The sequence below is a fragment of the Amphiura filiformis genome, chromosome 12, assembly GCF_039555335.1.
Source record: "Amphiura filiformis chromosome 12, Afil_fr2py, whole genome shotgun sequence".
NCBI lineage: Eukaryota > Metazoa > Echinodermata > Ophiuroidea > Amphilepidida > Amphiuridae > Amphiura > Amphiura filiformis.
Genome location: NC_092639.1, coordinates 11,288,792 through 11,312,287, shown reverse-complemented (window position 1 = coordinate 11,312,287; position 23,496 = coordinate 11,288,792). Strand labels below are relative to the sequence as shown.

Genomic DNA, 23,496 nt, shown 5'->3' with positions numbered 1-23,496 from the left:
TATTGTGCAATAAATTGCCTTCTTTACATTATGACAGAGCACCCTTTCCTAAACCGCGACACATAGCTGAGCCAAAGAGCTTGGAAATGTTATTCTGTTCACATTTTCATTATAACACGCCGTTCTTTGTATCGTCCTTCTTGAAACTTCATAATTTATGTAATGTGTTCTTACCCGTTGTAAGAGTCACATAGAATGAACATGTAGCCAGGTTATCCGAATCGTCTGTAAATATGTATGTGACAAGAGTAGTTCCTTGCGTAAATGTAGCCCCTGGCGTGTGTGTTTGTACGAAGACTGTAACATCCTCTGAATTGTCCATCGCAACTGGGTCTTTCCAATATACAGCCATTCCAAACGAATCAGGCTCAATGTTTTTATCGATATTGTCCGGACAGTAAAGAATCGTTGGTGACAAAGTGTCGACTATAAATGAGAATAATGATAACTAACATGATTAATAATTAGTTTAGCATACCGTAAAAACTCGATAGTTAGCATATGTGCTTACTATCGAGCGCTTTTGAAAACATGACATTGTACCAAAGTCCGTTTCCTGAGCTAATGGGGTTGAGACACAAATTTGCAGGTTTACTTGTTCGTAACTATGTGTACCGGTGATTTACTCAAAACCCTGTACAATTTTGTGGATGTGGCACTTCATGTTTGTATGTTTTAAAAGCGCTCGATAGTAAGCACATAATGCTAACTATCGAGTTTTTACGGTATTGATATTAGTTATCAGCATTATTTCTGTAGGACAAATCTATTGTGTTACCCCGCCCATTACAAAACTGGATTATGATAATATGTAGTTTTGTGACTAAAGAAAGGAAGCGAGTTGTTGACATAAAACTATATAGAAACAAAATCTTGCTAAATTAAATATGATAATAGAACAATTATGAAAGGTTAAATAATTATTTTCTCAGTTCTTTGCTTGATCCATTGTTTTAAGAGGAAAAATATAACTCACCTTCTTCAACAGTGACAGAAAAGGTACATAATGCTATGTTCCCAGAACCATCAGCAAAGCTGTATGTAACATTGTGTTTGCCTCTTCTAAATCTTTCACCGGAGTTGTGACTTTGTGATACAATTGAAACTTTTCCTGACAGGTCAATAACTGTTGGTGTACTCCAGTAAACAGGTATGTTAGCAGTGCCAAGTTCCATTACCATAATAATATTTGACGGACAAGCAGTAACAATTGGCGGTGTAGTATCAACTAGAAAGAACGTGAGATTAATTAAAACTGTAATAATAAAGTTGCTAAAAACTGAGAAACGATTATTTTAAAGTTGCACGCATTTTTAAAACTACGTAACAAGCAGGATTAAAGCATAATCCTTTGTGCAGAATTAAAATACCTTGGTTGATAATCACAGAAAAGTTACAGTAGGCCAAATTGTAAGAATCGTCAGCAAAAGTGTACACGACATTCGTGGATCCAACAGGAAAGCTTGAGCCGGGTCTTCTAGTATTATGAATTAACATCACACGTTCGTGATCATCCATTGCAGTCGGTTCATTCCAAGTAACATAGGCTTCTATGTCACCAACCTCAACAGATATATTTATATCGCTAGGGCATCCAGAAATGATGGGAGGTTCTGCATCACCTGTAAAGAATTGAGATGTTAAAATGAGCAACTGAACAAGATATTCTAATAGGCTAAACATTCGTATGATGTCACTGTTATCTGTTATGTTTCTTTTATTATATAATAAGAGGAAAGTGCGTTTCCTTCTACCCCCCATTTGCTGAAATTATACTACACAAACATATTTGTAAGAAGAAAAAACTTGCAGTACAGTGTGTACATACCGATAACTGTAATTGAAAAGTTGCAGTATGCAATGTTGTCAGAAGAATCCGTAAATCTATATTCTATATGGGTTGATGAAAATGCAATAAATCCTGGCGAATGAGATCTTGTTGTAGTAATCTCATTGGACGCATCGTAAGCGGTGGGTTCGATCCACTTTGCGTGTCTTCCGCTAATTATGTCGAAGTCTGCGGGGCAGTTCGTAACAATTGGTGGTCGATTGTCAACTGTTGGGTAGAACCACATAAATTATAAACAACTCACATCTCGCTCGCTCTTATGGTCTAAAGTAAATATTTTAAGAACTAGAAGTAGAAAGATTGAAACATTCAACTGCACTCACCAGGTTATTTTCCCAAATATTTCAGAACCAACTGGTTCCTTCCCCAGTGGGTGATGGTGTGTGAGATGTTGCTGAGATCAGTGTTTCTAGAACTGTACACTTTATTAACATGATTAAGGGATGAAATCAAAACTCGACCGGTGGTTGTCCGTCGGTTCCGTCAGGTTTATTTTATTCTAAACAATGGAAACCGGACGGAACCGGTGGTCAATCGCCGGTCAAGTTTTGATTTCACACCTAAAACCTAATCAGGGACCGTTATCCGGTATAAAAACAATAAAAGTGTTTCATGCTCCAGATATTAAAATTGAGCCATCATTGTTTTTCATGCCACATTCTTAGTAAACCTTAGTTTATTTCATCCAAAAATTCGAAATTACACAATGGCATTTTGATATTTTGATATTTTGTTTAGGCATGTTCTATGCCATGTCATGCAATTACATGCGGAATACCACATCTCATACAATTTCGACTGATCTTACCTGTTTTTACCGTGACTGCGAAGTGACAATTTGCTCTGTTCTCTGACGAGTCAATGAATGTGTAAGTTACCGATGTGACTCCTATAGGAAATTCAGTAGATGGCGCATGTGTTCGCACTGTTTGTTTTATTCCAGACAAGTCAGTTGCACTGGGCTCTATCCAGTGTACGGGCATGTTACCTGTACCAAGTTCCGTTTCTGTGTGGATGTCACTTGGACAACCGGAGACAGTAGGAGGCGTAGTGTCAACTGTACAAATATACAATGAAGTCTCAGAAGGTGTCAACAGTCAGTGTGGCAAATAAAAAGAAGAAAACATTTAAACTGTGTTATTTTGTTTGGCCTAAGTACGAGGGTCATTCAATAAGTTTTACCTTCGCTTTTTGGTTTTGTAAAAGGAAGCTTCTTCAAATGTAGCATGAATATAGACTGAAATATGTCACACATAAGAAGACCGTAAGTCCACTTGGCCCTCAACATGTACACACTAAAGTTGCGTATAGTTTCGTATAGTTTGGCAATGTGTTATACATGTTCAGGGGCCAAAACAAATTAATTTTTCACAACCTTTCATGATATTTTCACCCTGGAACATGTATAACATTATAAAACCATAAGAAACTATACGTAACTTTAGTGTATACATGTTGAGGGGCCAAGTGGACTTACGGTCTTCTTGCGCACAGATCTTCAATTAGGGACAAAAGTATATTGATACATTTTTCTTATTTTTTGATGTGACATCATAACCAAAATAAGATTTTTTACAACGGCAAGCAACGGTAAAAATCGTAAAATATTTGCAAGTGTTATAGTCCAGGAGCAAGATCCCACAGGGGGCCTAAATAAGGACTTGGTTCACCCTCCACTACATACAAGGTTTGACACCATAGGTAGTTAGTATAGACCCTCTAGATCACTGCTAGGTAGGTAGTGGACTCAAATTGTGGTATCACTTTTTTTTTTTTACAGGTCATTTTATGTATGGACGTATAATCGCATAAAATCACCAAAAATAGGACAAAATTAAGGGGTAGGGGAGATATAAATTCCCATAACTCAACTTTTACTCGTGATTTTGAATTCATTTTGGTATCAATATGTAGCTAAATGATTTTCCTAACTTTCTAGTATTATTTTAAGACAAAAACAGGTTTCATTTGAGCATATTTGGAAGTATATAGTCCATAAATGAGTGGTAATCTGATTTTTAAACCATATGTGTAAAGTTTGACATTGGCCTCAAATCTCACAACTATACCACTTTATATTTTCAAAATTGATTCAGTTTCCATTTTTAATTTTTTAATTTAAATTTTAATGTTTAATTTTGTTTTTAATGTTAAGCATATCAAGGGAAACATTGTAACAGTTCCAATCATTATAATATGTATGAGTTCGTTGGGGTGTCTGTGGGACGAGGTGTGTGTGTGTGTGTGTGGGGGGTGCTGGATGTACATAGGGTATGTGTGGGGTGAGGGGATGAATGTGTGTGTACATGTCTTAATATGTCACTTCACTGCACCAACTTCCATTTACAAAATCCGTTAAGTTTCCATTGATGTGTATATTTATGTGTAGGACGTGAGTAACCACTGGGAAAAAGACAAAAATGTTTAAAAAACCAAAAACCCAACAAAAACTGATGTTGATTTCCCTCGTATATCAGTATAACATAGAAAAATATTAAGGGTAGGGAAAATAAATCATCAGAACTCAATATTTTACTCATGATATTGACTTCATCTTGGTATTAATTCTATTCAATTCAATTTAATATGTATATCTAATTGATTGTTCTAACTTTTTTGTATTATTTTAAAGCAAAGCGACCATTAGTTGTCAGGTAGATACACAGAAACTGTGAGAAAAGGGTACGTTTTCTATGTCTAACAGCGTAAATATGACAATATTAAGGGGTAGGGGAAATATAAACTGCCATAACTCAACTTTTACTCATGAAAATGAATTCATCTTGGTATCAAAATGTATCTAAGTGATTGTTCTAACTTTCTAGTATCATTTTAAAGCAAAGCAACCATTAGTTGTCAGACAAATATACAGAAACTGTGAGGAAAAGGTAACTTTTCTATGTCTAACAGCGTGAAGATGACAATATTACGGGATAGGGGAAATGTAAACTGTCATAACTCAACTTTTACTCATGAAAATGAATTCATCTTGGTATCAAAATATATCCAAGTTATTGGTCTAGCTTTCTAGTATTATCTTAAAGCAAAGCGACCATTATTTGTCAGACAGATATACAGAAACTGTGAGGAAAAGGTAAATTTTCTATGTCTAACAGCGTAAAATGACAATATTAAGGGGTAGGGAAATTTATAACTGCCATAACTCAACTTTTACTCATGAAAATGAATTCATCTTGGTATCAAAATGTATCTAAGTGATTGTTCTAACTTTCTAGTATTATTTTAAAGCAAAGCGACCATTATTTGTCAGGTAGATACACAGTATTTGTGAGGAAAAGTTAACTATTCTATGTCTAACAGCATAAATAAATATGACAATATTAAGGGTAGGGGAAATATAAACTGCCACAACTCAACTTTTACTCATGAAAATGAATTCATCTTGGTATCAAAATGTATTTCAGTGATTGTTCTAACTTTCTAGTATTATATCAAAGCAAAGCGATCATTATTTGTCAGGTAGATACACAGTAACTGTGAGGAAAGGGTAAATATTCTATGTCTAACAGCGTAAATATGACAATATTATGGGGTAGGGGAAATGTAAACTGCCATAACTCAACTTTTACTCATGAAAATGAATTCATCTTGGTATCAAAATATATCCAAGTGATTGATCTAGCTTTCTAGTATTATTTTAAAGCAAAGCGACCATTATTTGTCAGGCAGTATATACAGAAACTGTGAGGAAAAGGTAATTTTTCTATGTCTAACAGCGTAAAATGACAATATTAAGGGGTAGGGGAAATATATAACTGCCATAACTCAACTTTTACTCATGAAAATGAATTCATCTTGGTATCAAAATGTATCTGATTGGCTGTTCTAACTTTCTATAAACAAAGCGATCATTAGTTGTCAGGTAGATACACAGAAACTGTCAGAAGAAGTCATTTTCTATATCTAGCAGCGTAATAGACCGTTCACAAACACTTGTAAGGGGAGGGGCCTGATGCAAAAAAATTTCATCGCAAAATATTCTTTCGAGCCCCCCCCTTTACAGACCTCAAAAATTGTAGGGCCCCCTTTTTGACATGAAAATTATGGGTCAACCCCATAGAAAATCATATAAACTCAATTTTTCCAGGAAAATTTTTGATCATTTTTTTTTCAGGCCCCCCCCCCTTAGGAGGGTCAAAAATTTCCCGCCCCCCCCCCCCCCTCTTTTTGCATCAGGGCCCCCTTACAAGTGTTTGTGAACGGTCCCTAAATATGACAATATCAAGGTAGGGGAAATATAAACTCCCATAACTCAACTTTTACTCTTGATAATGAATTCATCGAACGTTCTGGTATCATTAGTTGTTATGTAGATACAAAGGAAATGTGAGAAAAAACTTCCATGTGTAACAGTGTCAAATATGATAATATTAAGGGTAGGGGAAATATTACCATAACTCAACTTTGGCTGCATTAACTGTGAAGGGGAACACAGGAATACAAATTGTTGCACCAAAATTTGAATGTAGTATACGATTGAGGTTTCTTACGTTAATTGGTGCAATTGGGCCATTTTAAAAATTTGACCTTTATTTATGATATTGATATATTCGACGTTATAACCCCTGAACTAAGCTTCGTAGAACTATGACAATTGCCTTTTTTAAATTCTTAGCGATGAGAGGAACAATTTGAGATTACAACATTACAACATGATAGGATAATTTTTTAGTATTGGCCCCATTATGACCTTCAACCCCTCGTGGGAAACTTAATTGCTTTTAAAATAATGCCAGAAAATGAGATCAAATAGCTACATATTGATGCCAAAATGGAATTCATTTTCGTCAGTGAAACTTGTGTTTTGGTGATTTGTATGTCCCCTTATACCCCTTAATATTGTCATATTTTACGCTGTTAGACATTGAATATTAACATTTTCATACATTTTATGTCTATCTACCGGACAACTAATGGCTTAATTGCTTTTAAAATAATACTAGAAGGTTAGAACTATCAAATAGCTACATATTGATACCAAAATGAATTCATTTTCATCAGTAAAACTTGAGTTTGGGTGATTTGTATGTCCCTTACCCTTAATATTGTCATATTTTACGCTGTTAGACATTGAATATTAACATTTTCATACATTTTATGTCTATCTACCGGACAACTAATGAATTTTAAGTTGCTTTTAAAATAATACTAGAAAGTTAGAACTATCAAATAGCTACATATTGATACCAAAATGAATTCATTTTCATCAGTAAAACTTGAGTTTGGGTGATTTGTATGTCCCCTTACCCTTAATATTGTCATATTTTACGCTGTTAGACATTAATATTAACATTTTCATACATTTTATGTCTATCTACCGGACAACTAATGGCTTAATTGCTTTTAAAATAATACTAGAAGGTTAGAACTATCAAATAGCTACATATTGATACCAAAATGAATAATACATTTTCATCAGTAAAACTTGAGTTTTGGTGATTTGTATGTCCCCTACCCCTTAATATTGTCATATTTTACGCTGTTAGACATTGAATATTAACATTTTTCTCATATTGTATGTTTAACTACCTGATAACTAATGGTTTAATTGTTTTTAAAATAATGCCAGAAAATGAGAACAATCAAATATCTACATATTGATACCAAAATGGAATTCATTTTCGTCAGTGAAACCTGTGTTTTGGTGATTTGTATGTCCCTTACCCCTTAATATTGTCATATTTTACGCTGTTAGACATTGAATATTAACATGTTCGTACATTTTATGTCTATCTACCTCACAACTAATTGTTTAATTGCTTTTAAATAATACTAGAAAGTTAGAACTAACAATTAACTACATATTGTTACCAAAATGAATTCATTTTCATCTGTAAAACTTGAGTTTTGGTGATTTGAATGTCCCCTACACCTTAATATTGTCATATTTTACGGTACTACACATGAAAAATTGACATTTTTTTAACATTTTATGTCTTTCCAGCTAACAATTAATGGTTATTTTGCTTTAAAAGATTACAACAACCAAATAGCTATATATTAATGCCAAAATGAATGAATTATAATGAATAAATGTCGAGTTACGTTGGTTTGTACGTCCCCTAACCTTTAATATTGTCAAATTTTACGCTGTTACACATTGGAAAATTAACATTTTTATCATATTTTATGTCTATCTTATGGTTTTTCTGTTAAAAATAATACTGGAAAGTTTGAACAATCAATTAGCTACATGTTGATACCAAAATGAATTCATTATTATGAGTAAAGGTTGAGTTATGGTGGTTTTATTTCCCTACCCCTTAATAATGCCATATTTGACATGGTTATACATAGAAAAGTAACCTTTTCTCATATTTTATGGCTATCTACCTGACAATTAATGTTTGCTTTGCTTTAAAATAATACTAACACGTTTGAACAATCAATTAGCTACATATTAATTCCAAAATGAATTCATTATCATGAGTTGAAGTTGAGTTATGATGGTTTATATTTCCCTACCCCTTAATATTGTTACACACGCTGCTACATGTGGAAAAGTAACTATTTTTGTTAAACATTTTCAGTCTATTTTCCTGACAAACAGCGGTTGATCTCACCCCACACATATAAATATTCAAAATATTACATGAATGGCAACTTAACAAACAAATTTTGTTAATAGAACTTATATAGTTCAGCCGAGTGACATATTAAAACATGTAAAACACCCCAACCCTGAACCCTATACACACCCCTGCACCCACCCCCACATACCCACACACACCTACCCCAAACCCACACAACACAAACCAACATGCAAGCAAACATGCACATACATAAATATTTGAACCAGAACATCAAAGTTTGCCTAGATATGCTTGATATTAAAAACAAAATTAAAAAAAGGAAACTTAATTAATTTTGAAAATAGAAATTGGCACAATAGTAAAATTTGAAGCCAATGTCACAAAAACACCCACCCTGCGCATTGTTGTGAAAAATCTGATTTTTCACTAGTGTATGGACTGGCCACTTCCAATCATGATCAAATGAAACCTAGGTTTGCTTTCAAATAATACTAGGCAGTTAGAACAATCAATTAGCTACATATTCATACCAAAATAAATTCATTATTATGAGTAAAAGTTGAGTTATGAGAATTTATATCTCCCTACCCTTAATTTTGTCCTATATTTGGTGATTTTATGCGATTATACGTCCACACATAAAATGACCTTTTAAAAAAGTGATACCACAATTTGAGTCCACTACCTACCTGGCAGTGATCTAGAGGGTCCATACTAACTACCTATGGTGTCAAACCTTGTATGTAGTGGAGGGTGAACGAAGTCATTTTTTTGAGGTTGCTGCTCCTGTACTATTACAATTGTTCTAACAGATTAAACATGAAATAACATTAATGTGCAACCAAACAGCACGATAACCAGTAATAAATAAAGCTGCATTTCTGGAAGCAGAAATGTTTGAATGACCAGTTTGCTTGCATTGTGTCATTGCGTTAAGTGGTAAGTATTCGGGGTGAAGAACAAAACCCTGAATATGGCTTATCATTAAACATCGCAGCGTAGAACTACAAAATGCAACATATGTTGCAACGTAATAACGCATGCAAAAAAGTCAAACTATAAACTGGATTTATTATGCAATATGAAATAATGAGAACCTGCGTTATAGTTTTTTTAATTTCATTCAACATACCCGTTATAACAGTAACTGTAAATGTACAAGCAGCCGTATTGCCCTCAACATCTCTGAATATATACGCCACGTCTGTTCTACCAATGGGAAGCTCTGTTGAAGGCTGATGAGATTGGGTGATCTCCTCGATCGGCGACCTGTCTACAGCTGTAGGTTCAGTCCAGTCGACGAGAGTTCCCGAGGTTCCTAACTCTGTTGTTGCTGAGATGTCATTTGGACAACCAGATACATCTGGAGTGTCTATATCAGGTGGGATGATTTCTAAAAAGCAAAACAAGGAACTGGTAAACATGGTAAACAAGTGAGACTTTAAATAAGAAGAATAGTTATAATTTATGACAGTTAGGTGAACTTAAGAAAGACCTTAATTGACAGTGTTTTTTTTCAATAACAATATCATAGTTTTATTATTTACAATAATATAATTTTCAACTAATTTAGTACTTGCCACAATCGGGTATCTGAATGTCATCCAGTGCAATATCTCCTTTTATGTCTGGTCCACGAATTCCTTCAAAGACGATCTATGTATAAAGCAATGCAAAGTTAAAAAATGTACCAGTTTATTCTTATTGATAACTGTATAAATTTCATTTTTTTTCTTTATTAAAACAAGGAACTATGTTCGCAAATTTATAATTACTTAAACTTACATACTTAAAGGGGATCATTCTATGTGCCAATTTGAGAGAGGATCCAATTATTGAAAGTTTAGAGGCCGTAGGAACTCATCTTCATATTTAAATCCTTGTATATTATTTTATATCATTTTCAATACTTTGTTACGATCGATATCAAACTAATTAAAAGTTTGGTCGGCATAGACATTTACCTGAAAATATTGACCGGACCATCTAAAAGAAATTTCAGCCAAATACCACTGATCTCCATGATTGTCTGTCCTTGTCCATCTTAGTATACCTAAATCCTCCTGATCAGCAGGTTTCGAGTATACATTAAGTGTTCCAATATGCACGCCATACATGTGATACCAGAATGTCACCGTGCAATTATAAACATGTCCAGGTAAAATAGTTGCACCTGGACTTATCAGACGTGCGGAGTCGTTTCGTATCTGTGGACTTGATGCTTCTAGATAAATGTAGTATCCATCTGCAAAAAGAAGGTTGCACTTGAGTGAACAGAATTGCGGAATTGTATTATTGGTAATCTTTAAAGACACACCGGTCATAATTATTTATCAATGTATCTGAGTTCAGGTTTAATTATGACATAAGAGAACCCGTCAAAAACGCCCTCGCATTGGACAAAAAACTATTTATGAATTCAAACAATGATATCTACCAGTAATTCCATTTGCAAACATCAATTGCCTTTAATTCGGTCTAAAATTATAACAAGGGTTTTTTAATTTAAAGTAAACTCTTAAATCGAAAAGGTGTGATACCTGAAGTGCCGTAAGTGTGATCTGAAGCAGGTCCAGTCCTTTCTGATCTTGTTGAGCCGCTACTAAGTGTCCAGTCGAAATCGTCGTCAATTGCTTGTGTGAAGCCACATAGATTGGAGTTATCAAATGTACACGCTAAACCAGATGAGACTAAAATAGAATAAAGCACAACAAAACCAAACTTTCACCAATTGAAGCGTTTTCTTAAACCAGCAGAACAACAGCAACTTATGTTTCAAATACGAATATAAAGTCTGCCCCAAAAGAAACTCAGCTGTTAAAAAATACGCCTATAGTTTCAGAACTAATAATTGTTTTCACAATATTTTAACATAAAGAGAATGATGGGTCATTTACGCGCATTTTGATACCCCATTTGTCCAATGCCGTTCAATATTGACAACACAGCAGAGCTTTTAAAGAAAACTACCCGAATTTAAAAGTTGCAGTTTACAGCCATCAATGGTTATTACACAAGCATTGTGCCATTTATCTTCGCGCTGACTTCAAATCAATATAAATAGCTGCAACTTTTAAATTCGGGTATTTTTCTTTCAAAACACTGCTGTGTTGTTAATATTGAACCAAAATGCGCGTAAATAAATCCTCCTCCTTTTTATGTTGAAATATTGTGAAAACAATTATTAGTTCTGAAGCGTATTTATAACAGCTGAGTTTCTTTTTGTGCAGACTTTATTTAGCTTTAAAGGTTATAAATTGACTCTTATATACTTTCGTACGATAGTCACTTGATAAGTGCTGGGACCACCAGATAAGGAAGGCAAAAACATCTGGAAAGTCACCCTTTAAAATATAAAGATTTTCATACCACATTTTGGTATTTCAATGTCATCTAAAGCGATGTCTCCTCTTATATCTGGTCCTCGAATTCCTTCAAATACTATCTATTGGAAGGAAATAAATCGTCAATGGTCAACATTTATTTGCAAGAAAATGTGTTACAAACCGGCATAAGGTCAAAGTAAAAAATGTTTGCTTACCCTCCAGTGGGATTTTTGGGGTGGGTGGGTTAGTCGATTTTTTTAATGACTCACTACTTTATAGCCATGCATGTAGGCAATGAACATTGGTAATGTGAAAAGATACATCAATAGAGGCCGTCAGCCTTTCGCCATCTTGTGGGTACAAATGATACGCGTGATTCTGCGTCGGACACTACGCACAGGGCGCAGCTTGCCACGCAGCTGTTATCACGCATCACCACGGTGATTTTGCTGTTCACGCATGGAGATCGAACGACCATCGCAGCCTGTACCCACAAGATGGCGGCAAATGACGTCACGCTGACGGCCTCTATACCCTACTTCAGACCTACAATACGCAAGACACACCATATAAATGCATTCAATTAGAACGACTGCATATATACTTACAGGCACAATACGCTAAAGTTTATTGCAAGCATTGATGCATGAATGGATAGTTATAAATGTTATAATGAGTTTAAAGGAATGATTTTCTTCTTAAGACAAATGTTGTTGGCCAAATTTAGCTTAGACACAGAAAAAGTAATAATAAGTAAAAAAAAATATAAGAGCCATCCCTAATGGTGTAAATTAACAATTTATAATGGTGAAATATACGACAGAGTGGTCCAGCAAAAATTGCATTTGATGGATATCGCGAATACTCAATTCAAGCGTTCTTTTCAACCTTTTCAACAAGTTCTTTTTCACTAACCTGGAATTGTGACTGAGTCCATGTAAATGAAAATGTTCCCAAATTCCATTCATCTTCTTGATTCCCCGACTTTGACCATTGTACTTTAGCCGAACCATAACTTCTGGCAGATCTGGTGTACACATTAAGAGTTCCAATGTGGCCACCATACATGTGATACCAGAATCGCACAGTGCAGTTGTACATATATCCAGGCGCGGTAATTATCCGTGGACTTATGAGAAGAGCTGTGTCATCCCTTACTCTTGGACTTGAGGCTTCTAAGTAAATATATTTACCACCTTTGAATCAAAATGGTCATTAATATTAAATTAAATAATTGTAGAGTTTCTGAAATATCACGTTGGCGTGGTACGGCTGTAAATAAATTTTGAGACAATATTGTATATTGAATTACATAAAAGTTACAATCGAGTATGCTTTTTCTTCATTTCGGTTCAATATGAAAATTGTTTACAATTGAAGGGGTGGGTGTAATATAGTCCTAACCCTCCAAAACACATGTTTCTGGTTTTAAGAGAAACCATTATTTGACCACATAGTTGTGAAATTAGATGCATTAAGTACATGACCATAAATGGGTTTTGCAACAGATATAGTGTGAGTTGCTGGAATTATTTGTGTAATTATTAATTTGAAACCAGTCACTTGTAATTTGAAGGTTAGTAATATGTTGCACAATAGATCATGTACTAATATTGTTGTTTTTGTACCTTCTTTCTAGACCCTGGAAACGCTAAATAAATTGGATATTTCTTATAAGAAAATGACAAATCTAGGGATGTAAAAAACATGTTCTCAGTGATATTAAATAGATATTCAGCTTTCAGTATTTCTAGATGATCTGAGAAACTGCACTGAAATGTTGGTGCAATATAGTGTTAACGATCAAAATAGAAGTGACTCGTTTAAACCTGATTGTACATGCTATATCTTACACATAGTGTTGATAAGTGCAATGATCAGATGATTTTTGTTGGGCATGAACTAAACACCAGCTTTACAAATATGTTTTAAACGCAACTGTTTGAAACCAGTAACAAGTCGTTTGAAAAATAGGTGAGGGTTAGGACTATATTACATTGAAAATTTCTACTCTGTGTATAATTCACAACCCCGGGCTAAAAATTGTAAGGGCCGATGACGTGAGTTTGATGCTATTGTACTTACTTCTGTGAACTGCTTGGTTTATTAAAAACATTATTAACATGATTAATATCAATAGAATATTTTCTTTTCATTTTCTACTTGAGTTTTTCTGGCTATAACAAACCTGGTGTTCCATATGTGTGGTCTGATGAAGGTCCAGTTCTTTCTGATCTGGTGGAACCGTTTTTCACAATCCAGTCAAAATCATCCTCTACTGAATGCGTGAAGCCACATATTCGGGAGTCCTCAAAGTTACACGCTAAACCTGTTGGAACTATAGCCAAAATCATAGTATTGGTAAACATGATTTGATATAGTGCACTTAGAATGGCGAAACAAATGCATACAGGGTGTCCCAGAAAATATTACCGGGCGAATGAATTTGGACGTAAGTCGAGAAGTAGACATCAGAATCAAAAAATCTAAATATCAGTGGGTAGCCCATCTTATTTTGCATCAAATACGCAAATTTTACTGGAATCGGTTGACTGATTGCGAAGAAATGAGCGATTACATAACGCATGCGTCAATTCACTTCATTCCAAGTTTGAGGAAAAATCATTCAACACAATGCGCACTAGTGGTTAACAGTTACTGTCAATGGGCTTCATATTTTGTACCGTGAAATCCTTTTCGTTCTTTATAAATAACATGTATCTTGCCAAACATTTAATTAGGTTTTGTTCAAATTTGAAAACCTGCACGATATTGAAAATGAAAGCTTGGATGTAAGATGATGTTCGGTACTTGTAAAATATCTTTTTTCGTTAATGTTGATATAAATGTTGCATAAAGAATTATTGCATAAAGCATTCCATCTAGATTAAAAAATTCTCACACACAATAATGTTTTTGGAATATTTCCAAGAAATTATTATGCAAAGTTTTAATCTTTTAAAACTTCAACATTAATGTTGCATGGTATCAAAAACCACACGTAAAGCTGTAAGCACTTGCTCATTGTCATTCTTGGCTCAAATGTTCTTTGGAAAGTTAAAATATAACATTTGCACAACATAAAGAATTGAAGTTGGAAAGCTTCCAATTGCAGAAATCAAAGCGCTAACGGTTATTCATCTTCAGTGAAAGCATGGACACCGTCGAATAGATAATGTGGACTAAATTTAGTGAGATACACAAAAAGCAACTGTTGATCAAACTTGGAATGAACTGCATTGATGCGCGCATTATGTAATTGTTAATTTCTTCACAACCATTCAACCGAATCAAATAAAATTTTCGTACGTGATGTACAAGAAAATAGGCTATGCGCTACATTTTAAATTTTTTGATTTTGATGTCTAGTTCTCGACTTACATTCAATTTTATTCTCTCGGTAATTTTTTATGGGACACCCTGTATATCAAAAGGATGTAAATCGTGTATATGGTAGCGTAATTCCGTAGTTTCAATTCCAAAACTCACACGCACTGAGCATTAATTTGTAACCACTGATGCCAAAGAAACGATAATAATAATCATGTGCTTATTAGAATATCGCTAGCATAAATAAACGAACTAAGATTTAACAAAAAATAGTCTCTTTAAGAGATCTCGTCGTCATAATGCAGCGAAAGTTCATCATTCTCAGATGGAGTAGCAGTTCATGGACATAAATAATAAAGGTATAGCTGGAACAATTAATATGTTGTCATTTGCAATGGAAAATACAAAAGCATTTGTTACGTTATTGCATTTTGCTGGAGAAATGTCTTTTTAAACTTTTCACCTTTTTACAACCTTGCAACCATATTCAATAATGAAAGTGTACTGTAGCACAGCCTTGCATTATATTTTTATCAAATTAATCTACAACGATGATTAAAGGATATTTTAAATACAACAAAAAGCAATCTTACTGCATTCATTTATTTCAATATCATCCAAGGCAATATCTCCTCTAATATCGGGTCCTCTGGTTCCTTCGAAAAGGATCTGATGAAGCGTGTCGAAACAAACCCAAGATTATGAGTCAGTGATTTGGATACATATATCTAATATATGTGACGTGTCATGTCAAAAGGAGACACTTTTGGGCAGGATTGTAAATGGAGAAATAACCAAAAATCTGCCCGGGATAATTTTTTCACAATTTTGGTCTGTTGCGAATTTGTGATGTTATTAATGTTAAAAATATTGTCTGATAGTTTCAGACCGGAATATAACTGGCATCTTGTATTTTTTGAGACATTTTTCAAGGTATTTCCTACTCTCCACATTGTCAATAATATTTTTAAAGGCCGATATCTCAATTTCCAATTTTATAATACCATAACTTACGAACTCAATATCTTCGCTTATGAATTATCTTCGCTTATGAATGTCCGATTTCATTGGGGAAAACGGCGTTGTGGAGCAAAATGTCTCTATATTTAAGATATGTAAAAACCTCAAAATTGATAACCTGCCCAAAAGTGTCTCCTTTTGACATGACACGTCACATATATCACAGGTTTTATTTCCTGTATGTTCAATTACTATTCAAATTATAATATCAGGGTCAAACAAATTATCAAGAGTTCTGTTAAAGTAGACATATCACAAAAATACTACACTTTACTTTTGAAGACAATAACTAACAATTATTAACTTTCAAACTGAAATAACAAAAAGAAGATCACAATTATAATTTTTGTGAAAGTTTGATACCTGGTTTTTCCCTTAAAGGCATTATGACTCTTTCAAATAAAACCTTCTCAAACCAATACAAAGTGACATCACTAGGATCCACAACATGCTCATCTATCAGGGCACAATTTTTTAACCCCAATACATTTGTACATTCATTGGTTGACCTTTGAAAATTTGGGTACGAAAACTTTTACTTTGCAACTTGATGTTAAATTGTCCACTACGATTGTTTGATTAAGATTATTAAACTATGCCATTGGGATGAGGCCATTGCGGTTCATAGTGCATTATCTGTATGAATGATTGTTGCATGGAAACCATGGTTTTCAGGTTATTATTGACACAGATGAGGATGGCAATGTACATACAATAATTATTGCTGTGTGCAGTGGAAGAAGTACGCCAGTATCAAAAACAGTTATATCATAAATTGATTCCAATTTTCAAATACTTTAGTAAGTTGCTTACATTAAGAAACTCGGACATAAAGTAAAAATATTTGGAAAAAAGATAAAATATACACAACTTTTCAAACAAAGTATTCGAAAACAGGCCACATAAAATTTGTTCTAAAATATTTTGAACTTCTCCACTACAATCTTCAATGGGGCTACTTTTTATAGCCCTCACTATATTACTTTTACTTTTACTTGTTCGCAGTAATTCAGTAATTTAGATATTGGTTTTTAGTGTATCTCTAAATGTAATGATGAGAGGTATAGAAGTATAGAAGTATACATTTTCAGAAAGGAAATGATGCAAGTATAGTACGAGAAAATTTCACAATTTGATTTTACTTTACTGACTCGAGAGAGGTATACAGACTATAGTTAGATTTATTATTTACAATTTTCCTGGTGCGTCAAATGTGACTACATGTAGTTGCTGTTTTGGGTTATTGTCTTTCACAAAAGGCGCCTTATACTTTATTTATTTATTTATTTATTTTTTATTTTGAAGAACACAAACCTGGAAATCCGATCCATTCCATGCGAAAGAAAATGTTGCCAAATGCCATTCATCTCCCTGGTTTCCTGATTTAGTCCACTGCAAAGTGGCAACATCATCCTCGTCCAGTGATTTTGAATACACCGTCAGACTACCAATGTGATTACCGAACATATGATACCAGAATTGTATACTACAGTTGTATATTATTCCAGGAATGGCACTTATTTGTGGGCTGGTCAGACGCGCTGTGTCATCCCGTAGTCGAGGGCTTGAGGCCTCAACGTAGATGTAATGTCCAGCTGAACAAAACAAAAGTGAGATACTTTTAACAATTAAATCAACTGTTTCCTATAACACACATATGCATATTGCATAGGTCATTTGAGCTTTACCTCAAGTTATCGATTGAAATTATTATTAAGTTAAAGGCATGCAGATTTACTTAAACCATTAGATGTTGCGAGGTAGAGATATAAATTTGTTTGCCATACCGGTGTCATACGCTTATGTATTTTAAGCGTTCAAGAAAAAAATGCGTTCACAGTCGGAAAAATGAGTCAAACATAAAATTTGCACAACTGTAGTAGTGCCAATTATCTGTGTTGAATCCTTAATTGAAATATATGAATATGTATGAATATAATGATTATATATATTATGATTTGAACATATGAATATTAATTTCATAAATTCATATATCATATTAATATATCCTTCATTCATATATCATATTAATATATCCATCGATACTAATTTGGTAGCTAAGGAATTTGGATTTGTTTATATTATTATATTTTTTATTTCTGTTATTTTTTTATTTTATTTTATAAAATATCGAAATACTGATTTTCAGATTTCTTTCGGGGAAACCGGAGTCAAAGTGACAAACTTGCAAAGCATTCTCCCGATTTCTTGCTTAGAGTAAATGAGATTATCCTACCTACTGTGCCATATGTGTGATCCGAGGAAGGTCCAGTTCTTTCTGATCTAGTGGAGCCGTTTTTCACAATCCAGTCAAAGTCGTCGTCAACTGCTTGTGTAAAGTCACATATATTTGAACTTTCGAAGTTACAATTTAGTGTACTTGCTGAAATACCAAAATAAACAAACCAGTTATTCTTATCTGCATGTGTCGCGATATCAGGATATAGGCCTACGAGTTCAAAGACCTGTAATGGTTTGCATAGTAGCTCCTTTAAAAATGTCAAAATACCAAGGCTGATCACGTATTACTGTCTGTTCAATTATCCACGACACTGAAATAAAGAAACCCTCACACCAATTTTGGACCTCTTGTCAGTCATTCAGAAAGAACGCATAATTTATTCGTGCAATGCTTTGAGAAAATTCATTGGAATCAGCCAGCTAATATTTATTGATTTATGGTCAACTTTTTCGCTCGCGGTAATTACCCGACCGAGCCTCCCAAACAATTACTTCGAAAGCCAGTTGCGCCTATAAACCAAAAGTTCCCTTAACAGGGAATGCACTATCTAACGATCGAGAAAATATAAAGACTCCATCTAACAATGGATAGAATATAAAGACTGCATCTAACGATGACAATATAAAAAGCCGCGGACTTACATATATCAAAAGAAATTAAATGGCTGACCCTTTCTCATTTTCATATTATATTCATATTTAGATTACATGGTGGGCATCAGTAGAAACCAACGCCAAATCTTCTAGTAGGCAAATACCCCGAAGATTGGAAAGACTAAATAGAATTTATTAATGTAATATATGTATAATTATGTACATTAAATTGATCATTTTAGAAAAATGATCCAAAAAACTGCCAACCAAGTTCCTGGACAAGTCCAGGAACTTGCCAGACTCCGCCCCCTCTGTTTGCAGTTTATGCTTTACATGCCATCTACTCCTCCGCCGTGCTTTGCGGTGAAGAAAATGATTGACGGTTCATTCAACCAATGCATTAGCCATGTTATATTTGGAATACCCAAAAGTCTGACAAGTAAGTGCAACAAATACTACTAGGTGATAAAAGGTTTAGGCTTTAACTAGGTTGACGACATGACACTGGATCAACCGACATGAGCATTCGTACTGTTGGAAAGGAATACCTGAATAATTTGTTTATTGGCTAATTCTTCCTATCTTTTGGGTAGATTTACGTATGCGAAAACCCAATGCCAAACAAAGCAAACAACCCCATGATAATTACTTCATTATTGGAATTGTTGGAATTTTCATCCCTCAGAGCCTACATGTGATGTTCACATGTAGGCCCTACATATGTCACTGTCGACTTCTCATAGCCATTGTTATATTTGCCTAGATTGGAATAACCCAACAAAAGAATATCTGAATAATTTGTTATTGGCTAATTCTTCCTATCTTTTGGGTAGATTTACGTATGAGAAAACCCAATGCCAAACAAAGCAAACATGCCCCATGATTATTAGCCTAGTTCATTATTGGAATTATTTGATTTTTCATCCCTCAAGGCCTACATGTGATGTTCAAATGTAGGCCCTATATGCCACTGTCGACTTCACATCTTTTGACAAATGCCCATACATGTTTCCTGCCCACTAAGGTGAATTTCCTTTTGTCTCTGGGTGTAACAACTAGGTGACCCTATTTAACATTCTGACGTACATACACCAGGGACATACACCGTAGAAGATCATACCGTAATTTGATTAATAAATAATATTTATTTCTTATATAGCGCAATTACATCAAAGGAACTCAAGGCGCTTTACAAAACATGGTATTAAATCCACATACATTTGTAAAAAATGAGAAGAATATTTGAGTTTACAATATTTAGAACATACAAAGAGTTCGAGCCAATATATTAAAGCCAGTTTAAAAAGACAATCAAAATATTGCACAGCGTAAGCCTAAATGGACATGATTGATCAAGATGCAATTAACTGTGAAATATACATTATAAACCACGCAAAAATAGCAAACAATGCACACAGTACATATTGCACAACATAAATGCAACAGTAATTTCGAGATCAAAAAGCAAGAAGCCATGCAATATGCATTATGCAAAAAATTTAATTTGTCTTCATTTAACATGTTTAATAGACACAATTTAAAACCACAACTCTGTCTTACCAACTTGCGGTGAAGATTTCTGTTCTTTGTTTGTACAATAAGAGCATAAAATACCATAACTTGATAATAAGGATGAATTCTGGACTTAATTTGATAGATCCAACTAAGCAAACTATTTACCTTCCATTTGTTGTGTAAAAATCGCTCTACTACATTTAGCCATTAACTATATATATGTAATATGTTACTATGACTTTTATGCTGCCTCTAAGTGAATACCTAAGTCTATATATAATAGCCCTTTTTGATAGATACCATTAAGAAAGACCTGTAATACTATAAAATTGTTTAACTTAATGACCATGAAGAGATCTGGACTTCGTTTGGTAGATACAGGTAAGAAAATATTTGCCTCAAATTTGTTAAATTTCCCAAAAGGTAAACATAATTCATCTTTTTTGTTTTATTCATCTGAACCCCGTCAATAATATATAGTAATAATAAAGAAATATTTATGAAGCGCTAAAACAGAAGTCGCTAAGCGCTTCCAAGGCATGCCCTAAATACCAAATTATACAACAAATTATAAGTACATCAAACATGATAATTCAAATTCAAATTTACATATCAAAATAACATCAAACTACAGAAAGCATGATAAGCACACCAAAACTATATAAAGCAGGTAATATTGAAACAAAATTATAGCAATATCATCATAAAATCAATGTACATGAACATATGCCATAGAGTTAAAAAGAAAACCACCGGGTTTTTCGAAAAAAGCAGAAGAAACATCCGTGGGCCCGTCACAAAGAGGCCACATTGCACGCTATTATTAAAAATGACGATGCGATAAAGAAGGGGAGAGGTTGCTAGTACTTCACCCTTTATGGATACACAGATCCAAAATACACAAATGGCAAGGCATCAATATTTGCGCATAACGTCTGATTTGATGAGTAATATTTCAATCCCATTGTTTTCTGCCATAACGCTTGTCGCTATTTGTCCAACTCGCCAAAGTCAAGTTGTTCGATGTGGAATGACCCTTGTTTGTACCAATATATCAAAGATAATTCATGCAATAACATATTTGGTTAGTTGCTACCGAGATAAAACTCGCTAATTTCACTTACTTGCTTTCGGGTCAGTCGAGCGCTTAATGTATGGAATTTTATTAATTGAATGATCCATTGATGGCACCAAAATTATTCTTCCATTCCCTCCAACTGTATCCTTACTATGCTTCCTGAATTGTTTAACCTGGATAGATTGCCAAAGAATTGTATAAGCTCCTTCCACTGATACCAACTTGATATTAAAGTGTTGACCTTTCCATCAAGCTACGATGAGCTGATCTTCGTCTATTGCTCACTGCCAATACCCATCCATAGCCATGTTAGAATTCAGTTCCATAATTGCTGATGCTATTTTTACTTGCACGAAGCACTGTATAATATGTTAATATTCGAGATGCAATAATACTCAATTTGAGGAAAACACTGTATTTTAATGAAGATGTAGTAGATCCTTTGTTATCTTTGCCTGTACTAAATATAGTTAGCTTGTTGTAGGCCTACATACTATAATTCTCCCCATATAGAAGTTCCCGTTCTTTCTTCTATCGTCCTTCCTTCTATCCCCGTCTCGTAGAATCCATACGACCTGCAATTAAAAGACAGAAGAAAAGGGAAGCAAATCCTGTCTGCAACTTTATAGCCCACACCGAATACTGTATGTCATATACATGTATGTATTATTATGAGCCTCATATATATTCTACACTCCAACGTCTCCTTTATTAATTTATACCACTTTCACTTTCAGACAACCTTTAACCTGCCAAAACTGTGATGAAAACAAATTCTAGTTGATGCCGAAGAATAGCAAATGACATTTTTATTTAGTTTTGTTTTTCGCCAAGACGGAAACACGCATGGCTTCCACAATAAAAATTTTTGCGCTAAACTGTTTGAAATTGATAATAAAATTCGCAAAAAAAAATAAAAATAGCCATTAGGCCTATATCCTCAGAGAAATTTTCCAATTCCGAACAGAAATTTTGAACATGATTTTTTAACCTCACCAGTATGGGATTCATAAACATCCATACGTATAACTGTGACAACCCATCATGATATGTTATAGAAATGGCCACCCGCATGATTCATCAATCTTTAGTATTCATGAGTACCAATAATTGTGATAACACATTATAAGAGTTATTTCTTATTTTGCATGACAAACCCAGAAATATTACTCACGGCTTGAGCTTTCGCCATCTTGGCTGATGGCTTGATCACAAGTGTCTGTTGTGATCTGGTCCACTGCGTTTCCCGCGGAGGTTGGATGCACTCTCACTCCCAGGGTTGAAAGTTGGTTTTAGCAGTGGATCATATACGTGACTGAGAGAATAAGCCCCGTCGTCGCGGTTGATAGTTTTGGCCCCCTTTCTGCGTATCTGTATTGCTTCTCTAATTCTACGTGATGTGGCGTTAGAGTCTTTGTCTAGAATGCTTGCCTCTTCCCAGTTGATGACGTGATTTTCCTGGGCGATATGATCTGTAATTGCGGATTTATGTTGTTCTGTAGTAGAAGCCTTTCTGTTGGACCTAGTGAATTTAGTGTCTTTGAGAGTTTCGGAGTCTTTCTGGTGTTCCTTTATCCGGACTCCAAAGGGTCTACCAGTTTCGCCGACATACGATTTATCGCAGCCTTTGCAGGGGATGTCATAAACTGCATCACTGGTTTCCATAATGTCTTTCTTGTCCTTTGGGTGAACTAAGATGTTTTTCAAGGTGTTGGTTGGACGCATCGCTGTGGAGATCTTGTGTTTTTGAAAGATCCTCTGTAGCTTTTCTGCCAGTCCTTCCACATACGGTATCACTACCATGCCTCTTGATGGTGTTTCTTCCAATTTCTTTGATTTCTTTTGTTTTTGCGGTTTATCATTCATCTGTTGTTTCACTCTGTCAAGTGCCCATTTGGGGTAGCCACAATCTGATAGAGCATTTCTGATTTTGTTTTCCTCATCCTTTTTGTCAGTTTCTTCAGTTACTATGTTGTCTTTTCTGTCCAT

The 23,496-nt window shown here is 34.4% G+C and overlaps 1 protein-coding gene across 1 annotated transcript in view; it reads right to left on the bottom strand.

Annotated features, from left to right (window-relative positions):
- LOC140166624 (uncharacterized) overlaps positions 1 to 23,496 on the bottom strand; it is a 26,272-nt gene extending 2,776 nt beyond the window's left edge. Inside the window, exons 1-18 of the mRNA XM_072190123.1 lie at positions 22,819 to 23,496; positions 22,002 to 22,082; positions 21,554 to 21,680; positions 18,316 to 18,462; positions 17,394 to 17,674; positions 15,653 to 15,728; positions 13,918 to 14,067; positions 12,645 to 12,925; positions 11,773 to 11,848; positions 10,944 to 11,093; positions 10,368 to 10,648; positions 9,984 to 10,059; positions 9,536 to 9,796; positions 2,658 to 2,906; positions 1,829 to 2,056; positions 1,371 to 1,622; positions 977 to 1,228; positions 175 to 426 (exon numbers count right to left, since the gene is read on the bottom strand). Of these exons, the coding sequence (XP_072046224.1) occupies positions 175 to 426; positions 977 to 1,228; positions 1,371 to 1,622; positions 1,829 to 2,056; positions 2,658 to 2,906; positions 9,536 to 9,796; positions 9,984 to 10,059; positions 10,368 to 10,648; positions 10,944 to 11,093; positions 11,773 to 11,848; positions 12,645 to 12,925; positions 13,918 to 14,067; positions 15,653 to 15,728; positions 17,394 to 17,674; positions 18,316 to 18,462; positions 21,554 to 21,680; positions 22,002 to 22,082; positions 22,819 to 23,496 (3,898 nt within the window). The remainder of the gene's footprint in view (positions 1 to 174; positions 427 to 976; positions 1,229 to 1,370; positions 1,623 to 1,828; positions 2,057 to 2,657; positions 2,907 to 9,535; positions 9,797 to 9,983; positions 10,060 to 10,367; positions 10,649 to 10,943; positions 11,094 to 11,772; positions 11,849 to 12,644; positions 12,926 to 13,917; positions 14,068 to 15,652; positions 15,729 to 17,393; positions 17,675 to 18,315; positions 18,463 to 21,553; positions 21,681 to 22,001; positions 22,083 to 22,818) is intronic.